Here is a 26,661-nt window from a genome sequence, read left to right as displayed (position 1 = left end):
TATTGACTGTAAAAACCCAAGGTTACAGGAACAGGCAGCCTGAGCAGTAGCAAAATATAGTATTTCAAGTTGGTTCACCTCAAACAGGGAAAGCTCAAGGACAGGAGTGACTCATGCTAATTATAATTGGGGCGTTTCACACACTTATTGATCTTATAGCCTATACTCACCGGGTGGACTGACTCTCCCAGGGGGGCACCGACAGCTCAGGGCATCTCCAGGGAGCATCCAGAGCACATCCCAAAACACAGGCAGCACATTCAGCCGCCAAGGGAATCCAGGCGCAGCAGGGTCTCAGACCATCTTGCCCATGAGAAACTGTACGAGTTCAGCAAACACAACTGACCTCAGACTGACCACAAATGAAATGTTTTTGATTTGACAAATACAAATATTTCTGTTAAGGATGATGCAAAATGAAACAACGTTTCTTAGGTGTGCTTTTTTGAGGGGAAAAAACCTAACCAAACATTTTGCACAAAGTGCTTAAATGGAGAAAAAAAAAGACCAAACCCCAAGTATTTAAAATTTCACAGGCCAGCCCCTTCCCCTTTCAGTAAGGCTCACTCCCATGCCACTCTGCTTCCCCTGCAACAAGCATCACTGCTGCTTTAATTTTCGCACAAGAACTGCTGCTCTTTGGCTAATTATAGAAGCTTGGATCAGAGCTACGCTGAAGGCAGCTTGACAGAACCAGCTGTTAAAATTACAGCTGGATCCTAAACTAGCTGTGAACATCCAGCTTTAGGTCGCGGTGGTGCTACCCCCTCCCCGGAGCCAGCTGCCAATGCCTTGCTTGGCCGACTGCTCCTCCTCCTCCTCCGCCGCTCCAGCTCAGACCCACAGGTCCTTGCCTGCGATTTTTGGCTGCCTAAATGCTTTTCTGCTTTAGGGGAGCTGAAGACATCAGTGTATTTCTCTTTGCTACACGTTTTTCTTCCTACAGCAGCTATCTGTAAGATCCATCACCACCCCATCATTTTGTCACTGCAATGTTCATGAATTTCCTGGAGAGCGTAACAGCAGTCACTGGCCTCTCGCCACGGCCCAGAGAGGTAGAAAAAAATAAAAATGCACCCAAGTTATCTCTAAAAGAACAGCTTTTGCATTTGGAGCCTTTTCCTTTGCCTTCTGGTGGTGACTTTGTGCGGCATCTCCTTAGCAAGGCTGGGAAACGGCGCAGCATCTTCCTTTGATTTTAACGGAGCCTCAGGAGGCGGCGTTACTCTTTCGGAGGGGCTGCACTGAGTCTGAATCAGCACTTCCAAACGCTACTGGAAGGCACTGAAAGGCTGCTCCGGTTCCTGGTCATATGATGCCCATCCTGCTGAAACATCAGCGCATCCTGGCATGGGAACGACACCACGAGCGGGTCCCTGTCACAGGCCTGTTCCCCTTGCAGGAGAAAAAAATAATAAGCCAAACACACTGTGATCTCCCCTTGCATCCTCCTCCCTAGTTTAGTTTGTTAAAGAGCTCTTTGATACACCTTGTCTTTACTGCAGTGAGGTCCGTGTTTGATGTTTCAATCATTTGTATTGCAAAGTTGCTATACGGAGTGAGGGCTGAGCAGGAGCCAGCGCAGGCAGCTCTCCAGGAGGACCCGCTTTCTCCACTGCCTTGCCTGGACTCACGGCTGCTGCTGCAGTGGATGGTGTTAGTCTAGTTGGGGATTATATCTGCTGCTGGTTTCTTGAGTGGATTTTTTCAAACGGATCCCTTTCCTTCCAAGGCAATTTGGCTCAATATTTACTCACCCTGGAGACAGGCTGTTGCGTGAGTTTTAACTCTGCTCCAGATGAGGCTGCAGAGAGCAGGAGAGGTGCCTGTACAGCATCACCCCCCCGTCTGCTTCCCGTGGGAGCGGTGTCAGGGCACGCCGAGGAACAAGAAGAAGTAGTCATTTGTTTTAAAGCAATGACTACATTTCCCTCAAACATCCAAGGAGAAGATGGGGAAAGGTTTCTTGGAGCAAGTCCTGACAGGGAGTTGTGTAATGTTAAATGCAGGATCATACTGGGAAAACATAAAAAGGAGACTGAGCATCAGCAAATGGTGTCCTGTCTGCTTCAGTTGAACATACTTTTCCGTAGGGTTTCCTCCTTGCTCCACTTCAATTTTTTCCAGAGCCTTTCAACTTAATCTATTCCTCTCCATTAGACAAAAATTTTGGGGGAAAAAAAAAAACAACCCAGCCCTTAGTCCCCCTTTTCCGCACCCGAAATCCACAGCACAAGTGCCAGTGCGTGAGTGCAGAGGCCAGACCTCGCACCCACCCGCTGGGACATCGCACCCTGCCCTGCTCCCGGGGCTGCAAACGCCGCACCCGATGCATGCCCGGCGGCTGCGCTCGCGAGGACCCAGCCACGGGGGCTCGGACCCCCGAGGTGAGGCACGCCGAGCAGCGTTTAACCCAGGAGCACATGTGCTCTGAAGAAGTACCATCCCCACGGTGAGATGTCTAACAGCTCTCTCCAGCCACAGGAGAGCTTGCCCAGAGGTGCAGGGAGGCAGCGCCCGGGGACCAGTGCCCGCTGAGCCTGGCTCCCAGCGTGACTCACATCCCGGCCGGCGGCTGATGTCAGTGCCCGGAGAACAGAAGCCCTCTCTGTGGCTCCAGCGGCATGAGAAGGAGGTTTCTGTGCCAGGCAAGGTTGCTCGTTGGAGGGATGCTCATGCTTTAACTCCCTCCTGACAACAACACATCAGCCTCCAGTAACCTTGATACTGGGCTGGGAGAACTGCAGGGTTTGCAATTCCCATCTGGACACTCACATACCCACCTCTCTGCTAAATGTTCTTTGATTATAACCTCTCCGGACCAGGGCTGCTTTTTTGGTGCATCTGTACAGCACCCAGAACACTGGATGTAATCTGCGCATAATGCTCTTACGCACCCTTGAAAGGCAAACACGCTTTTATGCTCCCTTGAAATGCAAACAGCGATGAGGATTGCATCCGTTTTGGAGAGGGCTAGAGCCTCACTTAGCTGCCATTGAGCCTGCCCTCCTGCATCCCCCCCGCCACGCTCCCCGCTGCTCCGATGACCACGAGAGATGCGTTGGCAGAGTCGTGCAGCACCAAGCTCATGGCAGAACTCAGCCAGGAAGGCAAATTCCCTGGTACGGTCCTTGCGTGCCGCAGGCTGCGGTGCCAAATCATTTTATACTCCAGGACACTGAGACAGGGCAAAGGTCCGTGCCAAAGAGGTGCAGCATCCCTGCACCCTGGGCTCCTCATTCAGATACAAATCCAGCCGCCTTCTGAGGTCACCTCCATCTTCGCCTCTCCAGCTTTCCCAGGGTGCAAGCACAAACTGCAAGGGGGTATCAGTGCCAAGCAGAGGAAGAGCTCGTGGTTTCAGCTGGGGAGGGTGAAAATGCAGCCAGGCTTTGGGACCGAGCAGCCAAGATCTTACAGACAAGGGCAGGATCGAGCACAGAGATTTGTAACACAATTTTGCTGAAATCCAGTAAGAGTCGAACCTGGTGGTTTGGTTCAGCCTAATACCGGAACCGGCTGCTGGGAATTTACTGGAAACTGTGATTTAACAGAAGGCACCAGTGATGCAATCCTAGTGTGCACACCAAGCACCAGTACACACTGCAGGGAACTGGTGTCACGACTTCCTACCACAAAACATCTCCTCGTTCATGTTCAAATCTCTGCTTCGCAAAAGTGAATTTACAACATGAATTTACAACAAAATATTGGGCTACCCTGATTTTTGCTGCTTTTTAGCTGCACTACTATTATTTTATTTCCATCTCTAGGTCTATGAGGCATCTGCTTACAGGGATGGGAGACAGGGGCTAAGATGGCGGTACCAAAAAGCACCTCACAGTGAGGGATGCTCCACAGATCTCATGACAGCCGCATCTTCCCGACGCACGCTGCAGCCCTGCATCACGAAAACAAGCACTTCCCATGACAGAGGGACAGCAGCAGAAAATGCCGGAGCTTCTCTCAAAGCCCAGCTCTAATACTTGAGCCTTTCAAGCATCAGAAGAGGATTTAATCCATTTTACAACTAGCATCAGATAACAGTGACATTAAAAAGCAGTCGGAGCAAAGCAGCAACTCCTCTTTGAGGCTAATAAGTAGAAATAAATTAACTGATTTCTTTATATTGAAAATTCCTCTCTATGGACTAAGATCAAGGCCTGCTAAAGCTTTTGACAGCTCTGTTTGCCCATCAGCCACGTGTGCATTGAGGTTAGAGATTTACACTCACAGAAACTCCTGAAAAACTCAGACCTTTGGATGGAGATTACAGATGTAGCCAGTATTTTCGGAAGTTCAACTCATAAAATGTCAGAAAAGCCAGTTATAATTAGACTTTTTCTAAATTTCTATATATGGTGTAAATCAAGAGGCAAGTCACTGGCATTATGGGAAACGTGCCAGCAAAAAAACAGAATGAGGGGAAAATAACCTCTTTCTTTGTGTGGTACTATTCACTTTACAGACACATAATGCAGGCTGGGCTTTAAAGGCGACTTATAATTTTGCAGCATTATGTGGCTCCAAAACTTTTATTCTGGTATTCAGAGCCTAATGTAACTTAATGTTTATAGAGTGACATTTCAAATCTCACTGCTGTCACCAGATATGCCTCCACGGCCATCACTAGGTTTTGGGGAAGGCTTTGGGTACATTAATACAAACCATTGCAAAGATTTCTCCGCTGCTCAGGAGACCGAACAGGTAGCAGAGATTATAAACCAATTTTTCTTAACAAAGTGCTTATGGCCCAATTACAAACCGCTCCGAGCTGCTATTGCAAAGCCAGTCACATTAGTCAGCAGATCTGCTCCAAGATCGAACATTTGCAGGAGCTGCCCCCGGGTTTGTGCCGCAGCCCCTCGAACAAAGGGCAGGCAGAGCGACAGCGGCTCTGCTCAGCCTCGCGTTGACACCAAAGGCTATTTTTATCACGAGGAGATGTTGTAAGCACGTAGGGGACTGGGGGAAGGGAGAGAAGGTGGAAGGCGGGGGGAAAAATGCTAAAATATTTATATACCTTGTCAGGTCACATAAGAGAGGCGGCACATTGCCCTGCACTGTGGCCAGGTACACCTGCCCTTGCACCGGCAGCCACGCCGGTGTGCAGGCACAGCATAGAAATGAAGGTAGATTATTTCAGACACACACCAAACCCAAACCAGCCAAATGCCCCCCACCTCCCAAAAGGTAGCGGGATGCTCCTGCACACACCAGTGCACCCCATGTCTCACAAGGCTCTGCTGCTGAGGGGTGAGCCGGGCAGGTGACCTTGTTCTGCACCACCACGCTCTCCTACCGCACACACCGGTGCCTGGTCAAAGCCTGGCGAGTTGTTGCTGATAAGCCTAGAAATGGTTGCTTTTATTGCATGGTTTCTCTTATTGCTCTCATGAGCTCGGTTTCCTAAGGAACCAAAGCTTATGTGAGCATTGTCTGTCCATCTCCCTCTCTGGTTTCTCAGCATCTTGGACAATTTCAGCCACATGTAGCTCCCCGTAGTTGCTAAACACTCCACTCTTTCTTGCTTATAAAGCAATGGGATAATTTACACACTTAAAAAATTGGCCTTATCCCTGCTTTTTGCAGAACCACCCCTGCAGCGGGGCACTGCCTCTTTTTCTCTGAGGGGCCTGCAACTGCCTGCTCTTACCTTACACTCAACTGCACTGCCATCCTGCTCTGCGTTTGTACAGTGCTCAGCACAGCATCACCTCGACCACCCACAGATCTTCACCCAGGAAAAGCCAGGAGAGCTTCCCTGGAGTTGGTGGAAATATAAACAGGAACATCAGCCAAGGATGTGGGCTGCATTTGCGGAAAAAACAACGAAATAATCTTCACGCTGGTCTGCATGAGAGAAGCCGAGATGGTAGCTGGCTACCGTCCTGACCACATACATTAGCTGGCTCAAATCTTCCCCGGTGCTAAAAGCAGCTCTTGATTTAGCTGATAACGCCTTTGCAAGAATAGAGTTTTGATTTGACTATTTTACTTAACATGCTTGTCTTGTCAGCAGTTAAAGGATGCTACAGGAAGCACCTATGGCACTTCTCCTGCTTGCAAGGAGATGGTTTCATACAACAGCTTTGTATCGCCCATATCAAGTTGCTCCCACAGTACCATTTCATCAGACATCGCCAGGGCTTGCACGAGGAAGGGCATCTCACTACCCACGGCGTGATGCTCTGACCATGGAGCAGGTCCAATGGGAGGGAGCAGTCTCCCCCATCAACACTTTCAGACAGCATAAACCAGCACAAGAATTGACGGAGCAATGCAGATTCATGCCAGCCAAAGCAGAAATAGGGCAGGAAAAAAAAAAAACCCACCTTTGCCTCTCTTGCACCTCTCATGGCAGCCCGAATCCGGGAACAACCTGCTGCCATGACCTTGATACCGCTACAGTGCCCTGAACTGAGACTTTGCAGATGACTCTTTCTTTAAGCCTTTTCACCTGCATCAATTTCTCTTTCACTTCAACTGTCCTTCCCCGCAAGGGAGCTGCAGCCAAGCCCAAGAAGGCTGTATTGCGGGGCAGTGATTTATTGGCACAGGTAAGTATGCGTATGAAAGGATGCTGGAGAAAACGCCTCTCCTTTGAGCAGCACGCTCTCTTTCACTACTTTATCCGCAGCAGTTGGCAGCATAAAAATCTTGGTGACTGCACAGAAGATGCCCTGTTTGCCTGAGCCTGCGGGCCCAGCAAGGACCCCCCTCCTCTCGCAGGGTCAGGGGATGCAGTCCCACACCAGACACACAGCAGGCTCTGCTAGCCCCAAAGCACAGCATTTAACTGGCGATTGCTCCACGGACTCTGTTAACAGCTGTAATGCCAAATACATCGTGTGAAAGTCCTACTCTTCCTAAGGCAGAGAGCCACCATCCCCACAGACAGTGATGGGAGATGTGCTTCCAGTCTTTCCCAAGACCGACCCTCCCAACATCGCAGCACCACCACATCCTTGTAGGGTTGGGATGGGCTCTCACCTCCTCTGATCCTGGCTGATGGGCACAACCTGCCCTCAGCACCACATCCCATCGGAGCAGGCTGTAGCACAAACGAACGGAACTGTGGCTGTGTCCATCCGTATCTCTCCAGGACGCAGCCCTCGTCCCCTGCAAAGCCCTCTCCTCTCCCCAGCTCCCCTTCCCGACCCCCAGGCTGTGCTCTGCTAATAACTGAGAGCAGGTAGTGCTGCTGGCTGGGGAAGGGGGGTGTTTTTCTGAGAGATTAAAGAATATAACAGAAATAAGCCAGCTCCTCAGAAACTCTCAACTTATCACAATTCAAAAATAAAACCATGGACTGGACACTTCTCATGTCAGCAATTTGAGCTTCTGAAAATTTCTATGCACTTTTTTCCTCACCCACAAACGAAAAGTGAGCAAATAATAAGTTTGTTAATTCTCTAATTGCATTTTGAAGTTGTGAATTCACTGAAGTTGGCCATTTCCTGCAAAATTTTCTGCTGAAAAAAGCCAAAATGCATTTGTCCTAGGGGAATTTCCCAATCACCTTTCCTTTGCCGCAGTTCTGAGCGGCTGCGACCCTGTGGTCTTCCATCTCCTTCCTTCCCTCTGCGCTCTCATCCTCCCTTTTTGCAAACCACCACAGCTCAGAAGACACCGCCTGCCCCCAGACACCCATCATCCCACCAACACCATGCAACCGAATCTCTTCTCCCCTGTGCCACGTCCACTGCCGGGTTTTACTGCATGTGTTTGCAAAGCAAAGGGGACGGTGCGGGTTCACGTATGGCTTCACACTCCCTTTTGCATGAGCATCTCCTTAAAGACCATATGCATTAAGGTCTTAGCAAATGTCACCAGGAGTCTTCAAGCTGATCCTTTATTTCTTTGCTCTGGTTGCCTGGCAGACTCTCCCCGGTGCTACAGGCTGTCTGATGTGCAATAAAACCTGTGCCCTTTTAGGTTGCCATTAGCACTGGTTCGTTCTCCGGGTGCTGCTCAGCCCTGTAATTCAGCGGCGTGCGCAGTGGGAGAGAGGAGCTTTGCTTCTGAGGTTGCAGGGGGAAAAAAAAAAAACCAAAAAACCAACCCTACACGGCAGAGCCGGTGTCACTCTGACACTCGTAGCTCCCAGCTAGCTAGCTGAAATGGGGTAAAGAGACAGCAGAGGATGAGGTCTGCCAGTTAAAATAATTGGGTTTTAACTGCAACACTGCTCACCACTTTGTCTGATCAGGCCCAAAATAAACTGCATTACATCACTGCAGGTCAGACTGAACTAATAAGGGTATCTTTCTCACACTGAGAAAGAACGTATTTATGTCCCGTGCATTTTCTCTAGTGCTTTGCAGTCAGAGCTCCTTCCAACTGTGCAAGTGCAGGGGAAAATTAATTCAGACTGCTGCCCAAATTATGCAAGAGCCACATGGAATGGAAAGTGCATATTAACAGATTTCACTATTTTAGGGTATTCTTCATGTCTCATAATTTATTTTGCCATCATATTTGCAGACAAATAGAAAATAACATGTAAGCCAAGTAATCTTTAGGGTGTTGACAGAAGGTAGTACAAGCAAATAGGCACCTTCAGACAAACGCTACCCTTTGTAACTACCTGCGTAAACTTAGAGCTCACCTGAATAATGACAATAAGATCTAGTCCATAGTGCTATAAATACAGAAATACAAGCCAACAGAGGCTAAAGCCCTGATCATCTTTGCCTTTGCTAATATGCTGTCCTGGTTTCGGCTGGGATAGAGTTAATTTTCTTCTTAGTAGCTGGTACAGTGCTGTGTTTTGGATTTAGTGTGAGAATACTGTTGATAACACACTGATGTTTTAGTTGTTGCTAAGTAGCGCTTATCCTAAGTTAAGGATTTTCAGTTTCCCATGCTCTGCCAGCAAGGAGGTGTGCAAGAAGCTGGGAGGGAGCAGAGCCAGGGCAGCTGACCTGAACTAGCCAAAGGGATATTCCATACCATGGAACGTCATGCCCAGTATATAAACAGGGGTCGAGCTGGCCAGGAGGGGCGGATCGCTGCTGGGGCATCAGTCAGCGGGTGGTGAGCAACTGCATTGTGCATCGCTTGTCTTTTCTTGGGTTTTATTTCTCTCTCTTTTTTGTTATCTTCCTTTTCATTACAATTATTATTATATTTTTATTATTGTTGTTAGTATTATATTTATCTTACTTTAGTTATTAAACTGTTCTTATCTCAACCCACGAGTTTTACTTTTTTTTCCCTGATTCTCCTCCCCATCCCACTGGGAGAGGGGAGCAGCTGCGTGGTGCTTAGTTGCTGGCTGGGGTTAAACCATGACAGATGCCCAAAATCTTGCCTATATCTTCCAGCTTTCTCAGTTGCTCCAATGGAAGCTCTCAGGCCATCTAACGTTGCAGTAACACCGTATTATCTTACTGTGCAGTCCAACAGGCCATCCCACCCAGCTATATAACTACCAATCAAATAATCAAAGACTGCTCCAACTTCCAGCCCAAAGGACAGGGTTGGAGGTGGTGTAAATCTGAATTCCTCCACCGTTTTTATGGGACCTATGACAATTTACATCAGCTGAGGAGCTCCAGCCTCCCATGACTAAAGAATGAAAGCAGTGATGCTTGTTGGCATTTATTATCCTTCTCCCTTGCAAATGATGCATTCCCATCCTGAATGCCTTTGTGAACCAAATGTCTCAACATGAAAGAAATGCAACAGCATCTGCCATGAGCGAGGAAAAAACGCTGCTCCCCAGTCCTACTGCAAGGGAACTGTACCGGCATGCAGAGCTGGTAGCAGCACTTCTTATCAGCTGTACCCTACTGTGAATCTTCTCCTGTTCCTGACTGCTCTTCCACCACCTGATAAATTAACAGCAATAGGATTTACTGGCCTATTTACAGGAAACACAAGAAGGCAGCATTTGCAGCAAAGTTGCAGAAAGCTGCACTGGATGATACTGTTGTTTGTGCCCAGTTTATCCCGTGCCTCACAGGAATGCACATTGCACTGGAAAGCACCTACACCCTGGTCTAAGAGCATATAAATCATTGCTGAACTATCTCAGCAATGCTTTCAAGGAAAGGGTGGCAACTTCTTTTGCACAGCCCGGCATCTCTGTCTGTTGCTGGAGATACCCATCAGCCCTCTCCGACTGCAGCAGCCACATCCATCCCATGGATAGGTGCTTTCATGGTCCTAACAGTGAAGTTAAGCCATTTTTCCTGACAAGCATTAAGAGATTAAACACCTGGTGTTAAGAGCTCTCCCACTTCATTTGCTAATGTTAAAGCAAAGACCCGAAGATGTGTTATCCCTGCCCACAACCCCTCCCAGGCTGGGCTTCAGCTCGTCCCAGGGCACCGATTCCTCCTGGCACCCCGGCGCTAAGGAGGTGGGTCCGTCAGGAGCCAAAGCCAAGTTCAAGGAGCACACGACTCCCTTTTGCTCTCTCTTGGCCCCATGCACGTCCCATTCTCTCCTCTGTGGCCTGAGATGCATTAGAGCAGCTGCACCTTGATCAGTCTATAATATTACAGTGCTGTACTGTTCCCCGTTGCTTCCTTCACGTCTCCCTTGGTTAAAATAAATCCATTTGATTAAGAGGAATCAAAAGCACCCAAATGAATTAACTTTCAGCAGGACTTTCGGGAAGCATTGCCGTAACTGCTGCCTATCAACAGCAGGGGAAAGTGTTCAAGCTTTTTAAAATTGATCAAAATCTTTTTTAAAATTATCAAACCTTTCAATTGCCTTGAGATCCAGAATCCAGACTTTGATGGCAATTACCACCATCCTCCGTTTCTAGGAGAATTCAGTACCCGTGCCCCATTAAACTCAGTTAAAAGGGATAATTAGCTGGAGACTGACAGTAATTTAGCCAGTTCATTTATCAGAAGGGATAAAGCCAACCTGAAACACGTTAATGTGAGGGTCTTAAAACTGGTATTATTCTGTGCTGTTGTGCAACAAACATGTCGCTAGCAGAAGGGACGCGGACCATGATGTTAATCGAGATTGCTGGGGTGTAAATAATGTTTTGCTTCATAAAGTCTGGCTAGGGCAAACAAATTATTTAGCTCTCACACTACAGCTGAATTAAGAGCTCAAACGTATAAAAGAGTGTATCTAAGAATCGATAGTGGATCACCAAAACATTTAATCACTGTTTTACTAATTTCCCTGCACTATCTGAACTCAAACTGACTCCTCACACTAAAATCAATGGCGCTAATATACTCATTAATGACGGCTCTTTCGGAGGAATGAAACCATCAGAGTCTGAAAAACTAACTGGGGGCAGAGGAGCTGAAAGCTGTGAATAGCACATGGGCTTGTGCTCCAAGGCTTGCAAGAAAGGGGGAGCAAGAAAATCTCTAAAAACTCCCTTACAGGAATTTCCACTGCAATCTTCTACCGAGGGGAAGCGGCTGTGCCTACACGTGTAACAGCACATCCCCGAGAGGGGACATCTGATGCAGGGACTGAACCAAGACCCATGGATCTACAGCCGCGGCTCCTCTCCAGGGTGAGGCTTGGGAGCTGGCTTCAACGCTCAGTGCTGCCCACACTGGGGACTTCTGCACATGCAAAGTGTCTTTGTTTCCCAGTTCTGGTTCTGCTACCTTGCATCGCTCTGTATCCCACGAGGCAGATGTTTCCCAATGGTTTGGGGGCTATGCAAGACCTTTTGGGGCAGCTGTTGCCTTTGCATCCCACGCTGGCTCTTATTTATACTCTTCACCAGAAGAGTTTGCCGCATCCTCCTGCCAGGCTTCCCTGCACGACATCTCCGCTCTGACCTGCACATCTGACACTCCTGTCCCAAGACTCCTTTATCCTAAGTCTGTCAGTTCGGCTGTGATAGCTTCTGCTTGGCATCTACAGGCTCCAGACAGTCTCTCCCCAATGGATTTTCTGAAAAACATTGAATTTCTGACCAGGGTTTCGTCAGGCTGCCTGGAAAAAGATGTTGCTCAAAACTACTTAAAGATAGTATTTTCTTATTTTTTATGCAATTATTGAACAAATATCAGAATGCAAAATTGCCCCTGGGATTGGAAAATGGAATTAAATCTTCCAACAAACATGAGAAAATGGATACCGATGTCTCTATTAGCAACAAAATGTTTCATGCTTAGAAACTGGTAATCTAACACTCCTCCAGGGAATTCAGAATGGTGAGAAAAAATGGTCTAGGACAGCACTAGAAAGAAAAAGAGATATACATACATTCAAGTGAGACACAAACTGGATGTGAGGTGGGCAGGAGGGCATCCTTATGTTGGTCCCACCTCGGTTGCGTTCACAGGCAGTTCAGGAGGTCATTAGTGGAAAGCAATGGCCCAGATCCTCTGCAGTTCCCAGCCGCGCTGAGCCCAGCATCATCAGGCACAGGAGGTCCACCCCACGCAGGGTGCATCCTTCAAGCCACTGGCGTGGCCACTAAGCTGTGGCCTGCAAGCAGCGAGAAGGGCAGAGCCGGGACGCGTGGTGTGGCTGCGCTTCTTCTGCAAGCACACAGCTCCAGCCTGTCTTGGAGGGCTCATGGACAGCACAGTCCAGACCAGCTTTGATGGCACCAGTTTACACCAGCTGGGCAAACTGGTGGTCCAGCACCATGTACGACACAATGACAAAACACCCCCATTTCACCCGAGCGATAGAAGAACTGTCCCAACGCACACGGGAACATCTCTGTTAGGGACATGGTTTAGTGGTGGACTTGGTAATGTTAGGTTAACGGTTGGACTTGATGATCTTAAGGGTCTTTTCCAACCTAAATGATTCTATGATCTCTAGCGTGCTGCTTTCCTACAGGACACAGGATTTTCCCTGGGCTCCCTTCTCAAGCCACAACCTGGGAAACAACCAACTCCCAGCATAACAGCCCAAGAGCTGAGAACAGCATCAACCACCAAGTTACATCATGCAGTCCAGAAGAAGGAGCACCATTTGGCATGGGGTGAAGTACAGGCGTGCAACCACACCTGGGGGCTGTTATGGTTCAGCAGAAGGGAGAAGTTGGCACTGCAAGTTCGGTGTGTGTCCCCGACTTTGTTTTGCTGTAACACCAACCTGGATGTCCTAAGGAGGCACCACCTGGCCAAAGCTCCCCTTTGAATTTACTGTCCAGAAGAATCAACAAATGATGTCCTGGTTACACAGGTCATTTGCACGGCTGCTATGCTGGATTTTAATGACGGTACAATTCTCAAAGACAATATACAACCTAAAAGCACTCACACACAACCTACAAGATGCCCACCAGCCTGCCTTCCCTTCCCCTCCCCTCCTCCTCTGAGAGCGCTGTTCATTTAAAATGGCTTACCCCATTCTCTTCTAGTCTGCATTTAATGGCTTTTGAACTTCAAAGAGAGGGGAGAAAACCCTATCGCTTCACCATGCAGTTAAATATTATGCAGCCACATTACTGAAGAACACCTACAAAATAAGCTGCTAAAATAAACTCCCGTTTGAACTCTTCCTGTAATATTTTTCAGAGGGCTTAGAACACACTGCCCTTCTTCCCACACAGCACTGAAGCACCTACTTCACTTTAACCAGGTACACACTCTTCTTAAAGTCGAAAGGACTAATCATGTGCTTAAAATTATGCATTTGCCTGAAGTACCTAGTTGAATCTGAGCTTTTGTATCTAGAAGTTGCATGGTATAAATTGGAAACATTATTCCTGGGTGAACATTATACACATGTTGGCAGATACATTCCAACATTATCTAAGAAATCAAACTATTTATTGTTAATAGAACATGTCCAACTCCAGCAGACCGCTTTGAAAATCTAAATACAAATGTGCACAAAGTACTATATATGAATATGGATACCCCACACACACTATGTGCATGCCTCATGTATACAAAATAGCAGAGCAGAAATGCTCTAAACAGAAATTGAGAATATATAAGGTAAGATTTTAATTGTGGTTTTAATAACAACAAACTGCTGGAGCTACCTGCTTATTATTAGTCTTGAAAAGCAGCATGAAAATAGTGTTTTAACCTTTCATCTGTAAAATGGTCTTTGCTAATAAAATTATCCCAGAGTCATCCAAGCACATAGCTGGTGTCAACTACTTAATATGCAGAATAAATTAAATGCCACTTACATATAGCAAAGAAATACCCAGCTAATTTCATGCACTTTCATGCCGGTCCTTATGTTGGTGCCGCCATACAACGAACGTGGTGGAGCCCTGCCTCTCCTCTTCAAATTCTGCCCTTCTGCAAGAAAATCATCCGATCCTCTGCTCCACTAAAGCACCCCTTGGCAAGGCCACCATCACTCTGCCCATCGTGCTGGGACTGCGGAAACCAGCTCTGTCACACGTGCTGGGTCTTTGCAATCGCAAAACACTGTGCATTTATTATACTACAGGGAGACCAGGTCCCACTGACGACACTTGACAGTAACAAGATTTGGGAAGAGTGGGGGACCTGGCACACTTATCTACCATTAACCAAACGATGTTAATAATCCGACTTCATCTTGCCAAAGCAAAAGTCACCTTGATGAGACAAACACCCTTATCTCCAGTTCCATCCAGCTTCATGCCTCCCGCTACCAGAAACTAACTCCCTGGTACTTTATCTGACTTGCTGTTGGTAAACAGCCCAGGGAAGTCAACAGAAAGACTCTTGATAACTGATTTATTTCCATCAGGTATTAAAATTCCCAATATTCCCAATCAAATACAGGGAATGCCAGGAGGGATCCTTCCCAAAATACCATACTTTCTCCTCCTACTTAGTGACATACGAGCAATAATCAATATAAAGAACATATAAACAGAGACAAAAAAATAGAAGGCGCTGGACAGCAAAAAAAACTTATCTGCCAACAGTGTCTTTTGCTACCTGCAGAATAAGGCTCCTGCTTCTCGCTGTGAATGAACTCTTTTCGTTCGTATTTGGCTCTGATCCACTGTTCCCGCAGCAGTCTGGAAAAAAAAAAAAATACAGAGAAAAGGAAACATATTCCAAGATACACTAAGGAAGAATCCAGAATCATTAATTCTTCAATCAAAATACAAGTGTGATTTAAAAGTCTTCCAAAAATTGCATTGTACAGTCGGGAGTCAAGGGCTTCTTCTGTTTACTGTTGGACAACAATAAATCTTTTCCTTGTACATCCAATTTTATTGGAAACTTATTTAACAAAATTTACAGATTTAGCAGAATAGCCCGTTCCCACCCACCCAATCAGCCTCTGTACAAATTCCCTCAGTATATGAATGATTTTAAACCTAATTTCCTCAGACTACATTCTTCAGTAAATGGGATCAGTAAATGAAAAAACCAACTAACTGCATACAAAAGAAAAATCTTTGCCCTGAAGCTATCGATACGAAAGGAGAAATTGGGTATGCCTTGTGCGATGCATGTACATGATGGCCTTTCAGCAGTCAAAGCTGCAGAGATATTGTCTCCTTGTCACACACGGACAGCTATTCAAAAAAATTGTGATGTGTCAGGTTAAAATTATACTTGTAATGATGCGGGGAAGCTCAGCCCCAGGATGGGTGACACTTGTGACTCAGTGAACACGGAGCTTGCTGCAGGGTGTCACGCACCTCCCAAACTAGGAACAACAGGAATTCAAGTGAGAGGTGACCTCTTCAAAATGAAAGGGACATAGGACAGTCATATCCCAGGCCTAGCCAACCTCTTGGAAGGAACTAGGGTGTGAAAAGTGAAAAAGCCTCAAAAAGACCAGGAGAACATGGCTGGGTAAGGATGGGAGGGCTGAGCCCTGTGGAACACAGGACCCAGACACCGGAGGGTGGCGAGAACCTACCTGGCAGAGCTCTTCCAAACTCACAGCCTGTACTGCTAAGTCTAAGAAAGAAATCCATGATGCATGGCAGGAAACGTGCCTGTTAGGAAGTCCTTTACTTTTCATGTTGAAAATTATACCAATGATTTATAAACCAAGACCTTAACTTCCAAAAAGGAAAAAACACCCCAAAGATTATAAATACATTTTTGCTATTTTATTTTAGCATGAGTGCTGGAACTAATGAAGTAGTTTAGATCTAGAATATGCTAGAAATTGCTTCAAACCATTTTTAACTGCACTTAGTTCTTAATTGCCCTAGAACCTTAAATAGCCCAAGCAGGCAGATATCACACACAGAAATAAAGGCATGTGTCATCCAGCTTCACAGCAGACATTTCGAAGTGGCCTGCACTGATGACAGTGAAAGATCCCCCAGCATTGGGCATGCCCTGTAAAACCCATCACACTTCAACACATCAACTTCTCCGCCAATGAAAACAGTTGGTATGCTTAATTACCTGTTCTTTTTTGCTGACTATGCAAATTTAATGCTATCTTTTCAGCAGACACATTCCAGAAATGCTCAAAGCAGATAAGCGTACTAACATTGCTTACAAAAATTCATCTGCAGGTACAGCAAACACATTCATCAAATCTGCAAGACACTATTTAACGAGAACTGTGGCTGTAATCGGTTTCCTGGCAGTAAAGGAGGAAATAATTACATATATTTTTGTCCCACCCATTGTTTCATCTCCTTGGTTGGGGCACCAGCCTTCTCCCACAAGGCTCAGGGAGCATCATAGCTTCCCCGCACCCAAAACTCAACTGTGAGCTTCTGCTGCAACAGAAATAATGCACCAACTCTGCCTTTCCCCCTTCTGTTCCTGTTTTCATGACTGATCTTTAGTTGTTACACACACATCTGCAAGTTTGACTGTGAACTCTGAAGATGAACACCCATCTCCCTTCTGCTGTCACCCTGCGCTACGCTCTGGTGTGGGTACAACCCATCTTCAGTTCATCTCAGGAGGTTCAGATGCGTTTTGTAGAAGTGTGCAAGGGGGATCTTCTGGATTGAGCAGGATGCTCTTTCTGGATCTGATATCCACAACACGGTAGCCTGCAAACGTAGAAGACTGATGATCCAAAAGGTAGCACTTAATTGCCTGTTTCTGTACTTCTGCCACTCATCAACAAAGCCACCAAAATTTAATCATAAAATCAACACAAATACTTAAATTTGTTACCCTTCTTGCAATTTTGCCAGCCCGGCTGCTGCAGACAGCTTGTTATCACCGTAGCCAAACTTGGACCTTTTCAACAAGACAATTAGGGATTTAACTAGAAGGAAGAGAATTCACACTACCCTCGGCTCCAGCTGACTTCAGTGGATTCAGCAGGAGCTGCAGCTGTTCTGACTCTCGGAAAGTTAGGCTTCCAGTACGAATGTTTAAATACAGTATAAATTAAGGTTCGTGTGCAGCAGTGGGAAAACACTCTTGCTGTATAGTGCAAATCCTACAACAGACACACTCTGCTGGTCTCACACCTTAGGGAACACCGCTCTGCAATGACTTACTTCCCGTGACGCTGTCAACAGCGGTGGTTCAGTATCTCCACAGCTTTTGTGCAAGAGAGCGCAAACGGGGCAGCTGTGAGGCACCTCGCCCAAAGGCACATCCTAGGAAGCTGCAAAATGCTCTTGAAAACCTCTCCCAGCATTTGGGCCAGAACACGAGTGGCTCCGATAGCAACTCCCACAGCAGACAGGACTCCAGCCATGCCACTTTCCTAGCTCACAGCAAGCACTTTCTGACAGCTCACATGTTCTTCCCCTTTCCTCATCATCACAAACTCAGGCTCTTTCAGCAATAATTTCCCAAAAACCAAGATAACCAAGAGCAGCCCACAGTTAGGACAACGCAGTGCAAGGCCAGTAGCTGCAGCTTCTGCTCCAGTGGTTATTTATAGAAAGCAGAACAGCTCCAGCAAAAGAAACTGAAACAAAAACCCAACGAGGACGGCGAGGATTCTAGCATCTCCCTGCAATGCAACACAGAAGTTGAGCAGGGACTTGACCACGCTCACTCTCATGGGCTGGAGGCAATCCTGCCATAAAAAGCTGCTTTTGAGCCTGTGAACCCTAGTTTCACTGGCACAGCTCGGATGAATTTAAACAGGAGCAGGAATTTGTCCTGGTATCTATGGGATCTGAGAGCAATTGGAGGGCAGGGACCATCCAGAGGTCCCTCAAGCCATACAGTCTTCTCCACCATTTTCAGTGGACTTCAGACCTGATCTCCGTTTCATTTTAAGTATGCCTTCAGGGGCCTTTTAAACATCTGTTGCTGTGTTTTAGTTGAAATGCATTTTTCCTGAGGTGCATATGGATGTAAATAACCTGGGGCAGACATCACATGCTGAATACAGGACCCCCATCCAAACCCCCGCTTTGACTTTGACAGGAGTTCTGTGAACAGAAAGGACTGTAGCAACAGCCTAATGGTATTTTATTGCATTTCTGGTGATGGGATAATGTAGCAAATACGCTGTTCGTGTTTGTTAGAAAAATATAAGTGCATCATTCCTAAACTGCGGAGATGCACAGCTTTTGGGATCAACTCCAAAAGCTTTAACAGCCCACCTAAAGTCTGGCAGGCTGCTGGTTACAGGGAATGTGTCATTTTTTGGCAATTAGAACAGAAAGGTCTTTGTAATTATCAAGATAAAAACCTGGGAGCAAAGGAAAAAAAAAAAAAAACACCAAGAAATAAAACCCTAAGGAAAAACCACATTTCCAACAGAATAAGGGAAAATTTGTCCCCCAAATGGAACAGGACTGGGCTGCACTGGGGAGGCGGCAGGTTCAGAGGCCCACAAAGCACCGCCAACATTAAGAGCTCCAAATCTCATTTTAGGTACTTGTTTGCTTGCCTGGCCACCCACATGAAAACAAGTGCTCTCTGTCGAAGGGCCAGCAAGGAAGGTTTCAGGAGAAGCCAGTGGAGCAGTTTTATCTTGGTCCCACGTACTCAAAGACTTTCGCTCACAGCAAAAAACACCACGGGAAAAGCTGTTCAAGCAGTTTAATATCAAACCGTGGTTGCGTGGCTTCATTGCGCTCTGTGGAGGAGTGCTGGCCAGCCAAATTTATAGTCTCCAATTTATCATTACCCAAGACCCTCAGCTAGGCTGGCTTTCCTAGGACGCACTACGGTGCACACACCACAGACGCTGCATGGCTGCTATGGCTTTTTGGAGACGTATGACAGACAAGAAGCCCCAGCCAGAGGTGAAAGTGGCCCAAAAGACATCAAACACCATCCACTACCACCCTCTGATTGCATCTTTGTGAGCCACCAAGTCCAACAAAGATAAAAGAAATGAGTGTCACCCAGGAATGCCATTTCCAAAACGCGAATTTGTAGCTTCTGGAATTTGTCAGAGGTTTTTCCAGCAAAAAACAATCTGCTTTCCACAGGCAGCTCTGTGGATGCAGCTATGCCAAGTTTCTGTCAAACAACTGTTTTAGTGACATTTTAAGTCCGAGGCCAAATTTTTGCTCAGACTGCAAGGAGAGCCACTGCAGCGTAGACTAAAAGCCTGTCTAGCTTCACACTCTGCCTCCGCATCTTTTCCTATCTGGTAAGTCCTCGCTGTGAGGACTTGCTTTTAAATGGCTTTGTGGAGGCATGAGACAGCTTGGGGCTTCCTCCAGGCGCTCTGTGCATCACCCCGGCTTGCAGAGCCCCGGGAGTGATGTGCCATCCATGCCCCCAAGACCAGTCGCCAACAGCTTCTGGAGGAGAGCAAAAAGACAGGGGTTTTGGCTATCAAGGCATAAAAATCTTGCATTATAGATTTGAAGAAGTTAAAAGCTGAATTTGAGTATGCAAAATCATAACATCTCAATTAAAATGCTAACTGGTTCCTTTTTTGTTTGGTGGTTTTACATGCACTGTCCAGTTCACCACAATGCTATGTTTCAGAACGGTTAAACACAGATTAAAAACATTTAGGAAACAGCCTGTGTCGGTACTATCTTAACCTTGTAGCAATTTCCTTTGGAAATTGAAGGAATCGATATGAATTAACAGGCTTACAAGCTAACAACAAAGAGAAAATGAACGACAAGCGGAGATGACCCCATGGCCAGTTCGAACTGAAGGAGCGGGCAGATCTCAGGCACTCGGCTGACGGCAGGGCGATGCTCAGGCAGAGGCTTCCCGACGCCGAGTGCCCAATTTGAGCCACCACCGGAGGCTCCACCACTTGGGAACTGATGAGGAGCCACTCTGAGAGGCCACGCTGCAGCACCTCGAGCCTTACACCATCAGGCACTTTCAAAAGCCATGGATGTAAAATCTGAAGACCCTTATTAATAAGTAGGAGCCAGAGCAAAACACTCAACTTTACCCCTCTGGACATTAAGCATTAAAGAAGTTTATCTATAAAGTACCAGCAAAAAGGAGGAGACAGAGGAAGAGGAGATCACGTGAGAAGTTTACATCCTCGACCATCGTTATGCCCCGTGCACTGTAGGGGAGGGGGCCAGACTGACCTTCAGACACCAGACTGAGGCGGTGGGCTCGGTAGCTCCTCTACCGAATGAACCAAACTTTAACTGATAAAGTAAGAAAAAAAAAAAATCCAGGGATTTACTGTGCAATTTTCTCTCCGCACGTTTTAATTGTACCGTAATACAATGAGCCACTTCTGCTAATAACTGTTCTTCTTCAGATGACTACATAGATGACTCCTCAATATGTGAGCCTTACTGGGATACATCCTTTCTCTGACTGATGTCTCATCTCGTTCCAGATAAGACAACCACCCAGTACAACTCATGCCATTTCATTCTGCCCCATTTTTCCTACCAAGGGACTCAAATGTACTGGCAGTCAGTATATGTAAGTGTTCTGCATAAGGAGCAGATGTAGCTCCCACTTATCCAAGCACGGAGAGAGGAGCCGAGCAATGCACTGCAGCTCATACACAGTTCCGCAGAAAGATGCTGTGTTCCCAAATCAAGCAAAAAGGCAACAGAAACTGCCATCAAGTATTGGGCAGGGACATGGATGTACTTCCAGTACTGCAAAAGCCCAGTAAGAGCTTGTCTCCATCTCCTATCAGTTTTCAGCCAAGCATATGACTGAACAAGCATATGAACTGAAAGCTTTGCTTTCACTCAAAAGCGATGCTACCCCTGTTGCTCACTGGTGACTCAAAACTCAACCCTGTACTTGCAGTGTATCTGCCCCAGAAAAGGCTGTTTCACAGCTCTCAGTCTGCTGCCATGGTGTACAAAGCTGGGCCGTGACCACTCGTGACCATCCAAAGAGGGTTTTTGTGGTTTAAGTTCCTCACCCAAGGCTCTTTGGGCCAACCCTGCGGTGGTGTAGGAACATCCCAGAGTCTGGGAGTCATTTCAGCCTCGGGGACTCCCCAGTGGTACAGAAGTTGGCTGCTCTGCCCACTGCTCCTGATGCATGGGCCAAGTTGCTGGCAGACAAAAGATGAGAGGAGAAGACAGAAGGGGATTTTTTTTTTTTGGTTGGGTGGGTTTTTTGCCTATGCACAGCTGGTAAATTTTCCCTGGGCAACTCCTGAGCACCCCTCCAACTTCTCTAACCTTTGCCAAGTGTCTGACAGAGCCAGGAAGCCACAATGGGGTTTCTGGAGGATGCAGGAGCCAGATGCAGTAGGCAAACACCACATATTTCCCAAGGATTCAAACACAACATCGTAGGCAAGAAAAAAAAAGGACAAGCTGGTGCTGCAGCACTTCTTCCCTCTTGCTCTGAACTTTGCAATTCTTCAAGCAACCAAAGTAGAGGGATTCCAGAAGTAGCATTATAAAATTAAGAAGCTTCAAATGAACAAACAGGCTGTCCTTATTACGGCTCATACGTTAGCATCCTGCCGCGCCGAGTCCAAGGGCAGCTCCCACAAAGCCTGCCCAGCCGCTGCAGCCAGCCAGCACGGGTTGTCGTAATTAGAAGCCTCCAAACCTCTTGATGCTGCAGAATGTGGGTCGGCACACAATGGCACGGTGCCAGTGCTGGATGGAGGTGTCATCCATCGCGATGCTACCCAGGGCTGTGAGCCGGGAACAACTCATGCTTATTGCGGTGACTGGACTGCAGCGAGGCGGGGAGAAAGCTAAATATAAACCCCCTTAAAAAGCAGTACTCTCCTGCTCTTGTTTAGCATGTATCTGTTGAAAGGCACAGAGCACCTCTAACTAGAGAAAGAAAAATACAACCTGGCACACCATTCTTGAAACATTCCCAACATGCAACGTACCCACAGCTGCTTATACTGCAGCGGTGTCAGAAGGAGATCTGTTACTCCAAGAGGTCGCATCTATCCCAATGCACCCTGCTGCTGTTGCAGAGAACCAGCAGCGCTGGTCCGGAGAACACCTACATGAGCAGAGCTCCAGGCTCAGTTCAGAAATCAGGGCATCCAGGCTGAAAATTGTCCCAGTGCAAAATAGGCACAAGTTGGGAGCACAAAAGGGTCAAAACTGGTCTTCCAGCTGCTTGCAGGAGGACTAGCCTTGCCTCATCCTCCCAGTCAATAATTAAATAAATAACCAAAAAGAAACAACAACAAAAAAAACCCTTAACCCTCCTGCTCCTGTTTCTCACAGGTTATAAGCCCAGCATCGTGCCTCTTCATCGGGCACTGGGAAGGGCTGCGGATATAGCGGCCGCCCCAGCGCTACCGGCCGAGCGCCGGCACGGTCCCTCTGTGCTCGCAGACAGCTTTGACAGGGCTGCGGTTGGAGCTCAGCCACTGCTCGGCAAAGCTCCCCGGAGTGCAACTGCACCACAGGATGGAGGAAGAAAAATGTCATAGCAGCAAAGCCTGAGCTGCATTATCAAAGGAAGCCAAACCAACTGAGCACAGAACCAGCCACAGACTTTTCTGCCAGCCCGACAGCAGAAGGAATGAAAATGCTTGTGGTCTCTAAGCTGCCTAAGCTGCAGAACGAGCTGTCGCTATCTCTCAGCCTGACCCGTGCAAGGAGAGTTGGGTGCAATTTGCACGCAGATCTCAGGACGCCCCAAGCTGCAGGGGGACCTGCCCCACTTCCAGCCGGGCTCCCCCAGCACGAGCTGTGCACCCCCTCGGGCAGGAATGGGGCGTGGAAAAGAACCAGGACTCTGCTCCTGAACAACTTGAATATCAAATAGGCCCCCGCCCTGTAAGGACAAAACAGCAGCTAAGGCTGGAGTGCAACATCTAATTGAATTTAACTGAGACTTAAGAGTAAACAAAATTAAAATCCCCTAGAACTGTGTTTCTCCTACCAATGACAACTAGGTGAAAAATCTTGCTTCTCCATCCTTAACATCGCAAGTACATGCAAGTCTCAAAACGGCACAGCCGACTGCTGGGGTTTTGGAGCTCAGTGATACGAACGTGGCACTGGATCCTCTCAGGACCATGACAGTTCACGAGAGCTGTCTGTTCACCAAGGACGGCATCCACCTCCCAGCTGCTGGCAGAGCCAGCAACTTCTCCTACTGTCTTGGTAGCATGGAGAGCTTGGGGCGCCCTTCTTCTTCCTTGTATCAAAGAGACACTAAGGAGAAGGCAAAGGAAATAAGCATGAATAACGGTCTGCCAAAAGACTTTTTGTTTCAACCCAACTCTGTGGAGAAGCAAGAGAGAAATTATCAGTGATTTTCCTTTTGTAGATGCACCATCTTCAGAAGTGCAATCTATTTACACAGCAAGACGCAAGAAGCAGTTGATGCACAGGGATGAGAAGGATGCTAGAGCCATCTGCAAAGGGCACCGCAGACCCCATGGGGATGTTGAGACACGCATCATAAAACTCTGGCCACCAGATCCTTCAGTAACAGGATATATCTGTCCTTGGGCTGCCAGCTCCGCTGGTCAGGGGAGAAAGAGGCAGGATTTTGTGCACGGAGATGGATGGGTCAACATCGCGCCCAGAGTGTGAAGAAAAGTAGGAAGCCTGGCCTATGTTAGGCGGAGGAACAGCAATCCTGTTGTCTGAGCATGGTCAGGCAGGAGCAGGCAGGTTTTGTCCTTGACTGTCACAAGGCAAGTCCCCTCCACCTCCTCCAGCCACTGGGTTTGAGACATTATTTTTCCATAATGAGTCCTTACTACATCACAGCCCTGACCTTTCAGATTCTGACCCACATAAGCACTTCTGAGTCCCCAGGAAACCCCACATGAAGCATCTTCTCCACCTTCCCTAAGCAAAGACCCAGGGGCGATGCTTGAAGACCAGTTCGAGGTGGGAGAAGAACCTGAAAGGTCCCAAATTCCCAACATGGTCAAACATATGCAGGCCCTTCTCTCTCTCTGCCTTGGGAGAGACAGGGTTAAAAACAAAACCAAAGTCACTTTGCTGAAGCTGTTTTTCTGAAATGAAGAAAAAAAAATAAACGGCGCTGCCATGTTCAGCTGCATTTGCACCATCTCCTCCCCGGGACCTGCGGGATCGCTCCGGCTGAGAGCACCTTCCTGGTGGCTTCTGCTTGGGCTCCCCTCCCGCAACGGCAGAGGTGTTCCAGCAATAGGAAAGGTAAAAGGCTGGGGCTTTTTTTCCTGGAGAAAAATAATCCTAGCAAGATAATCACAACGCACTCAGAGTGTGCCCCTCCACAACACGCGGCGGTTTTGCCAATCCTCAAATCATTTCTGTACTTGTAGGAACCGTGGAAGCCACTGCCAGAAGCCATTTTAGATCAAAACCAAGATCTTGGAACATTGTGTAAATGAATGGGGTTTTTTTTATTGTCAGGCCAGGCAGCACCACTCACACCCAGGCCTTCCCAGATTCAGCATCTGAGCATCGTCAAATAGGGAGTAACGGACGCATCACCAAGATATTTCACAGGCACGACAGGTGCCCTCTCTTGTCTTTACTATAAAAGGCTTTTTGCGTGATGTAGGAAGACAATAATTCTTCTTAATAGCTATTACAAGAAGATTAAAAATACAGATAAAGTCACTTCGAGGATGAGCATAGGTACTCATGAACACTTTGGCCCACTTATGGTATGATTTCAGATTTGGGGAACACAGCAGAGCCTTTCTACCCAAAGGCTAACATCTCACGCAGGGAGCCCCACAAACCCTTCCAGTACTTCTGTTTTGGGCACCTCTTACAATGCTCGAATACATCATCCGGCTGCTCAGAGCCTCGCACACCATTCTCACACCACGGCCACGCCACCAAACCACACCTCCCTCTTCAACTAGTGACACCCAGTTAAAGCAGCAATATTGGGAGGGATCTCGGGGACCAGTACTCACTGGTTTGCTAATACTAAAGTACTGGCTCTGGAAATTATGCCCTCCAGACCCTCTGTAAAGATTGGTTTCACAAAGATACAAAACCCCCTTGCTACTCTGCAGGATTGGACCCTAAAAAACAATTTCAATTCATCTTCTTGCTCCCTGGATGGTACAGTACATTCTGGCCGCTCAGCCCTCTCGGTCTACAAAGCCTACCCCAGCTTACTAGGGAGGTTTACTCTGCTCTGTATGGGAGACAATACCTTTTCACTTGCCTTCAGGGAGGAGATTATTTGTCATTTAGGCAGAAAAAGGAAATCCACCACCTTGGCACTAAAACCCAGCATTTTTGCATTACAAGTAACCTAGCATCTCATATAGCAGATAAGCAAGTTCTGTTCTGATGCAGAAGGGCTATTGGAAAAGGCAGAGGAAATCAATGGGTAGAAATTGGCATTTTTGTAGGCTTAGAAACTTGGAAGAGTCTGGGGAACAGACAAACTATTGACTTCTCTGCATCTTCTCAACTGTACTTATTTAATAAGATCCCACACGTAGTATAAACTCTACCATATGTGTGCAGAAGAAAAAGGAGGTTTCACGGCCTTTTATAAATGAAACCTCTTTTATGGCTAAAAAAAAAAAATGTATCATGCTAAAACTAAAATATTACAGAGGCTGCAGCTGCACAAACAAATAAATGCTGTTTACTAGCAAAGGTATTTACTTACTGACAGTCAAGAAATGTTGGCTTGTAATAAAACGGTGGCATTTTAGATTCATATTTTGCTTTTGCTACATTGTTTCCATTCGAGGCCATAAACTGTAAAAAGAGAAAAAACAGAAAGAATTAAAAAATGTTAATGGTATTTTCCTTTGTCCTCTTTTGCTTCTACAGAGCAATAAAATTATTGGGATGGGGCCTCTGTTCACTTACTGAGAGGTTTCCCCAGGACTGTGCACAGAAGGGATGCTGTAAAGACTGTGCCTGCAAACCAGGGCTCAGAAATTAATATTGATTATTATTGCCAGGGCTCCCCCAGCTTAATAGGACACTGGGGACAGGTCCGTGTCCCAGTCACACATGCATGATCCCCACTGGTCCCCACAGGAGCAGAAGGCAGCATGTGGTGGCATCTCCCACTCGCAGGCATGGGAATGAGATGGCTCCCAGGGAATCCAGCACAGAAATTAGGTAACCAGAGGGCAAAACCTGCCACTAACTTTAAGTCTCCATGTGTTACGGCTCCAGCAAGGTAATAGTCTCCAACAATACCTTTGCTTTGGATTACATCACTTGTTCCAAAAGGATAATTTTATTTTTGCAAAGCCAGGCTGGCAACCTCAGAAAGAGTTTGAAGTATTAAATAAGTAAATAAAAATTCTATCTGCCCTGACAGCCCTCCTTTCCTTCTGATCTTGTACACGAATGGCCAGTTGAGAACTCTGTAAAGAAAACCACGTATTTCCCTATTCATAAATTTTATTTAATGAAAGTCACTTTATAAGTGTAAAAAAACCCATTCTTTTCCAGGCAGCCATGCTACATACGGTTTTTCTTGTATCAAATGCCAAGCATACAAGCACAAGCAGCTA

General features: G+C 46.9%; 1 protein-coding gene across 1 annotated transcript in view; it reads right to left on the bottom strand.

The window, feature by feature from the left end:
* The window catches only part of ADAP1 (ArfGAP with dual PH domains 1), a 63,102-nt gene that overhangs the window by 24,775 nt on the left and 11,666 nt on the right, over nt 1-26,661 (bottom strand). Inside the window, exons 3-4 of the mRNA XM_050905836.1 lie at nt 25,797-25,888; nt 14,853-14,935 (exon numbers count right to left, since the gene is read on the bottom strand). Coding sequence (XP_050761793.1) covers nt 14,853-14,935; nt 25,797-25,888 — 175 coding nt within the window. The remainder of the gene's footprint in view (nt 1-14,852; nt 14,936-25,796; nt 25,889-26,661) is intronic.

Source organism: Gymnogyps californianus, chromosome 15, assembly GCF_018139145.2.
Source record: "Gymnogyps californianus isolate 813 chromosome 15, ASM1813914v2, whole genome shotgun sequence".
Taxonomy (NCBI): domain Eukaryota; kingdom Metazoa; phylum Chordata; class Aves; order Accipitriformes; family Cathartidae; genus Gymnogyps; species Gymnogyps californianus.
The sequence above is the reverse complement of the archived record's forward strand: the minus strand, read 5'-3'. Positions and strand labels throughout refer to the sequence as shown.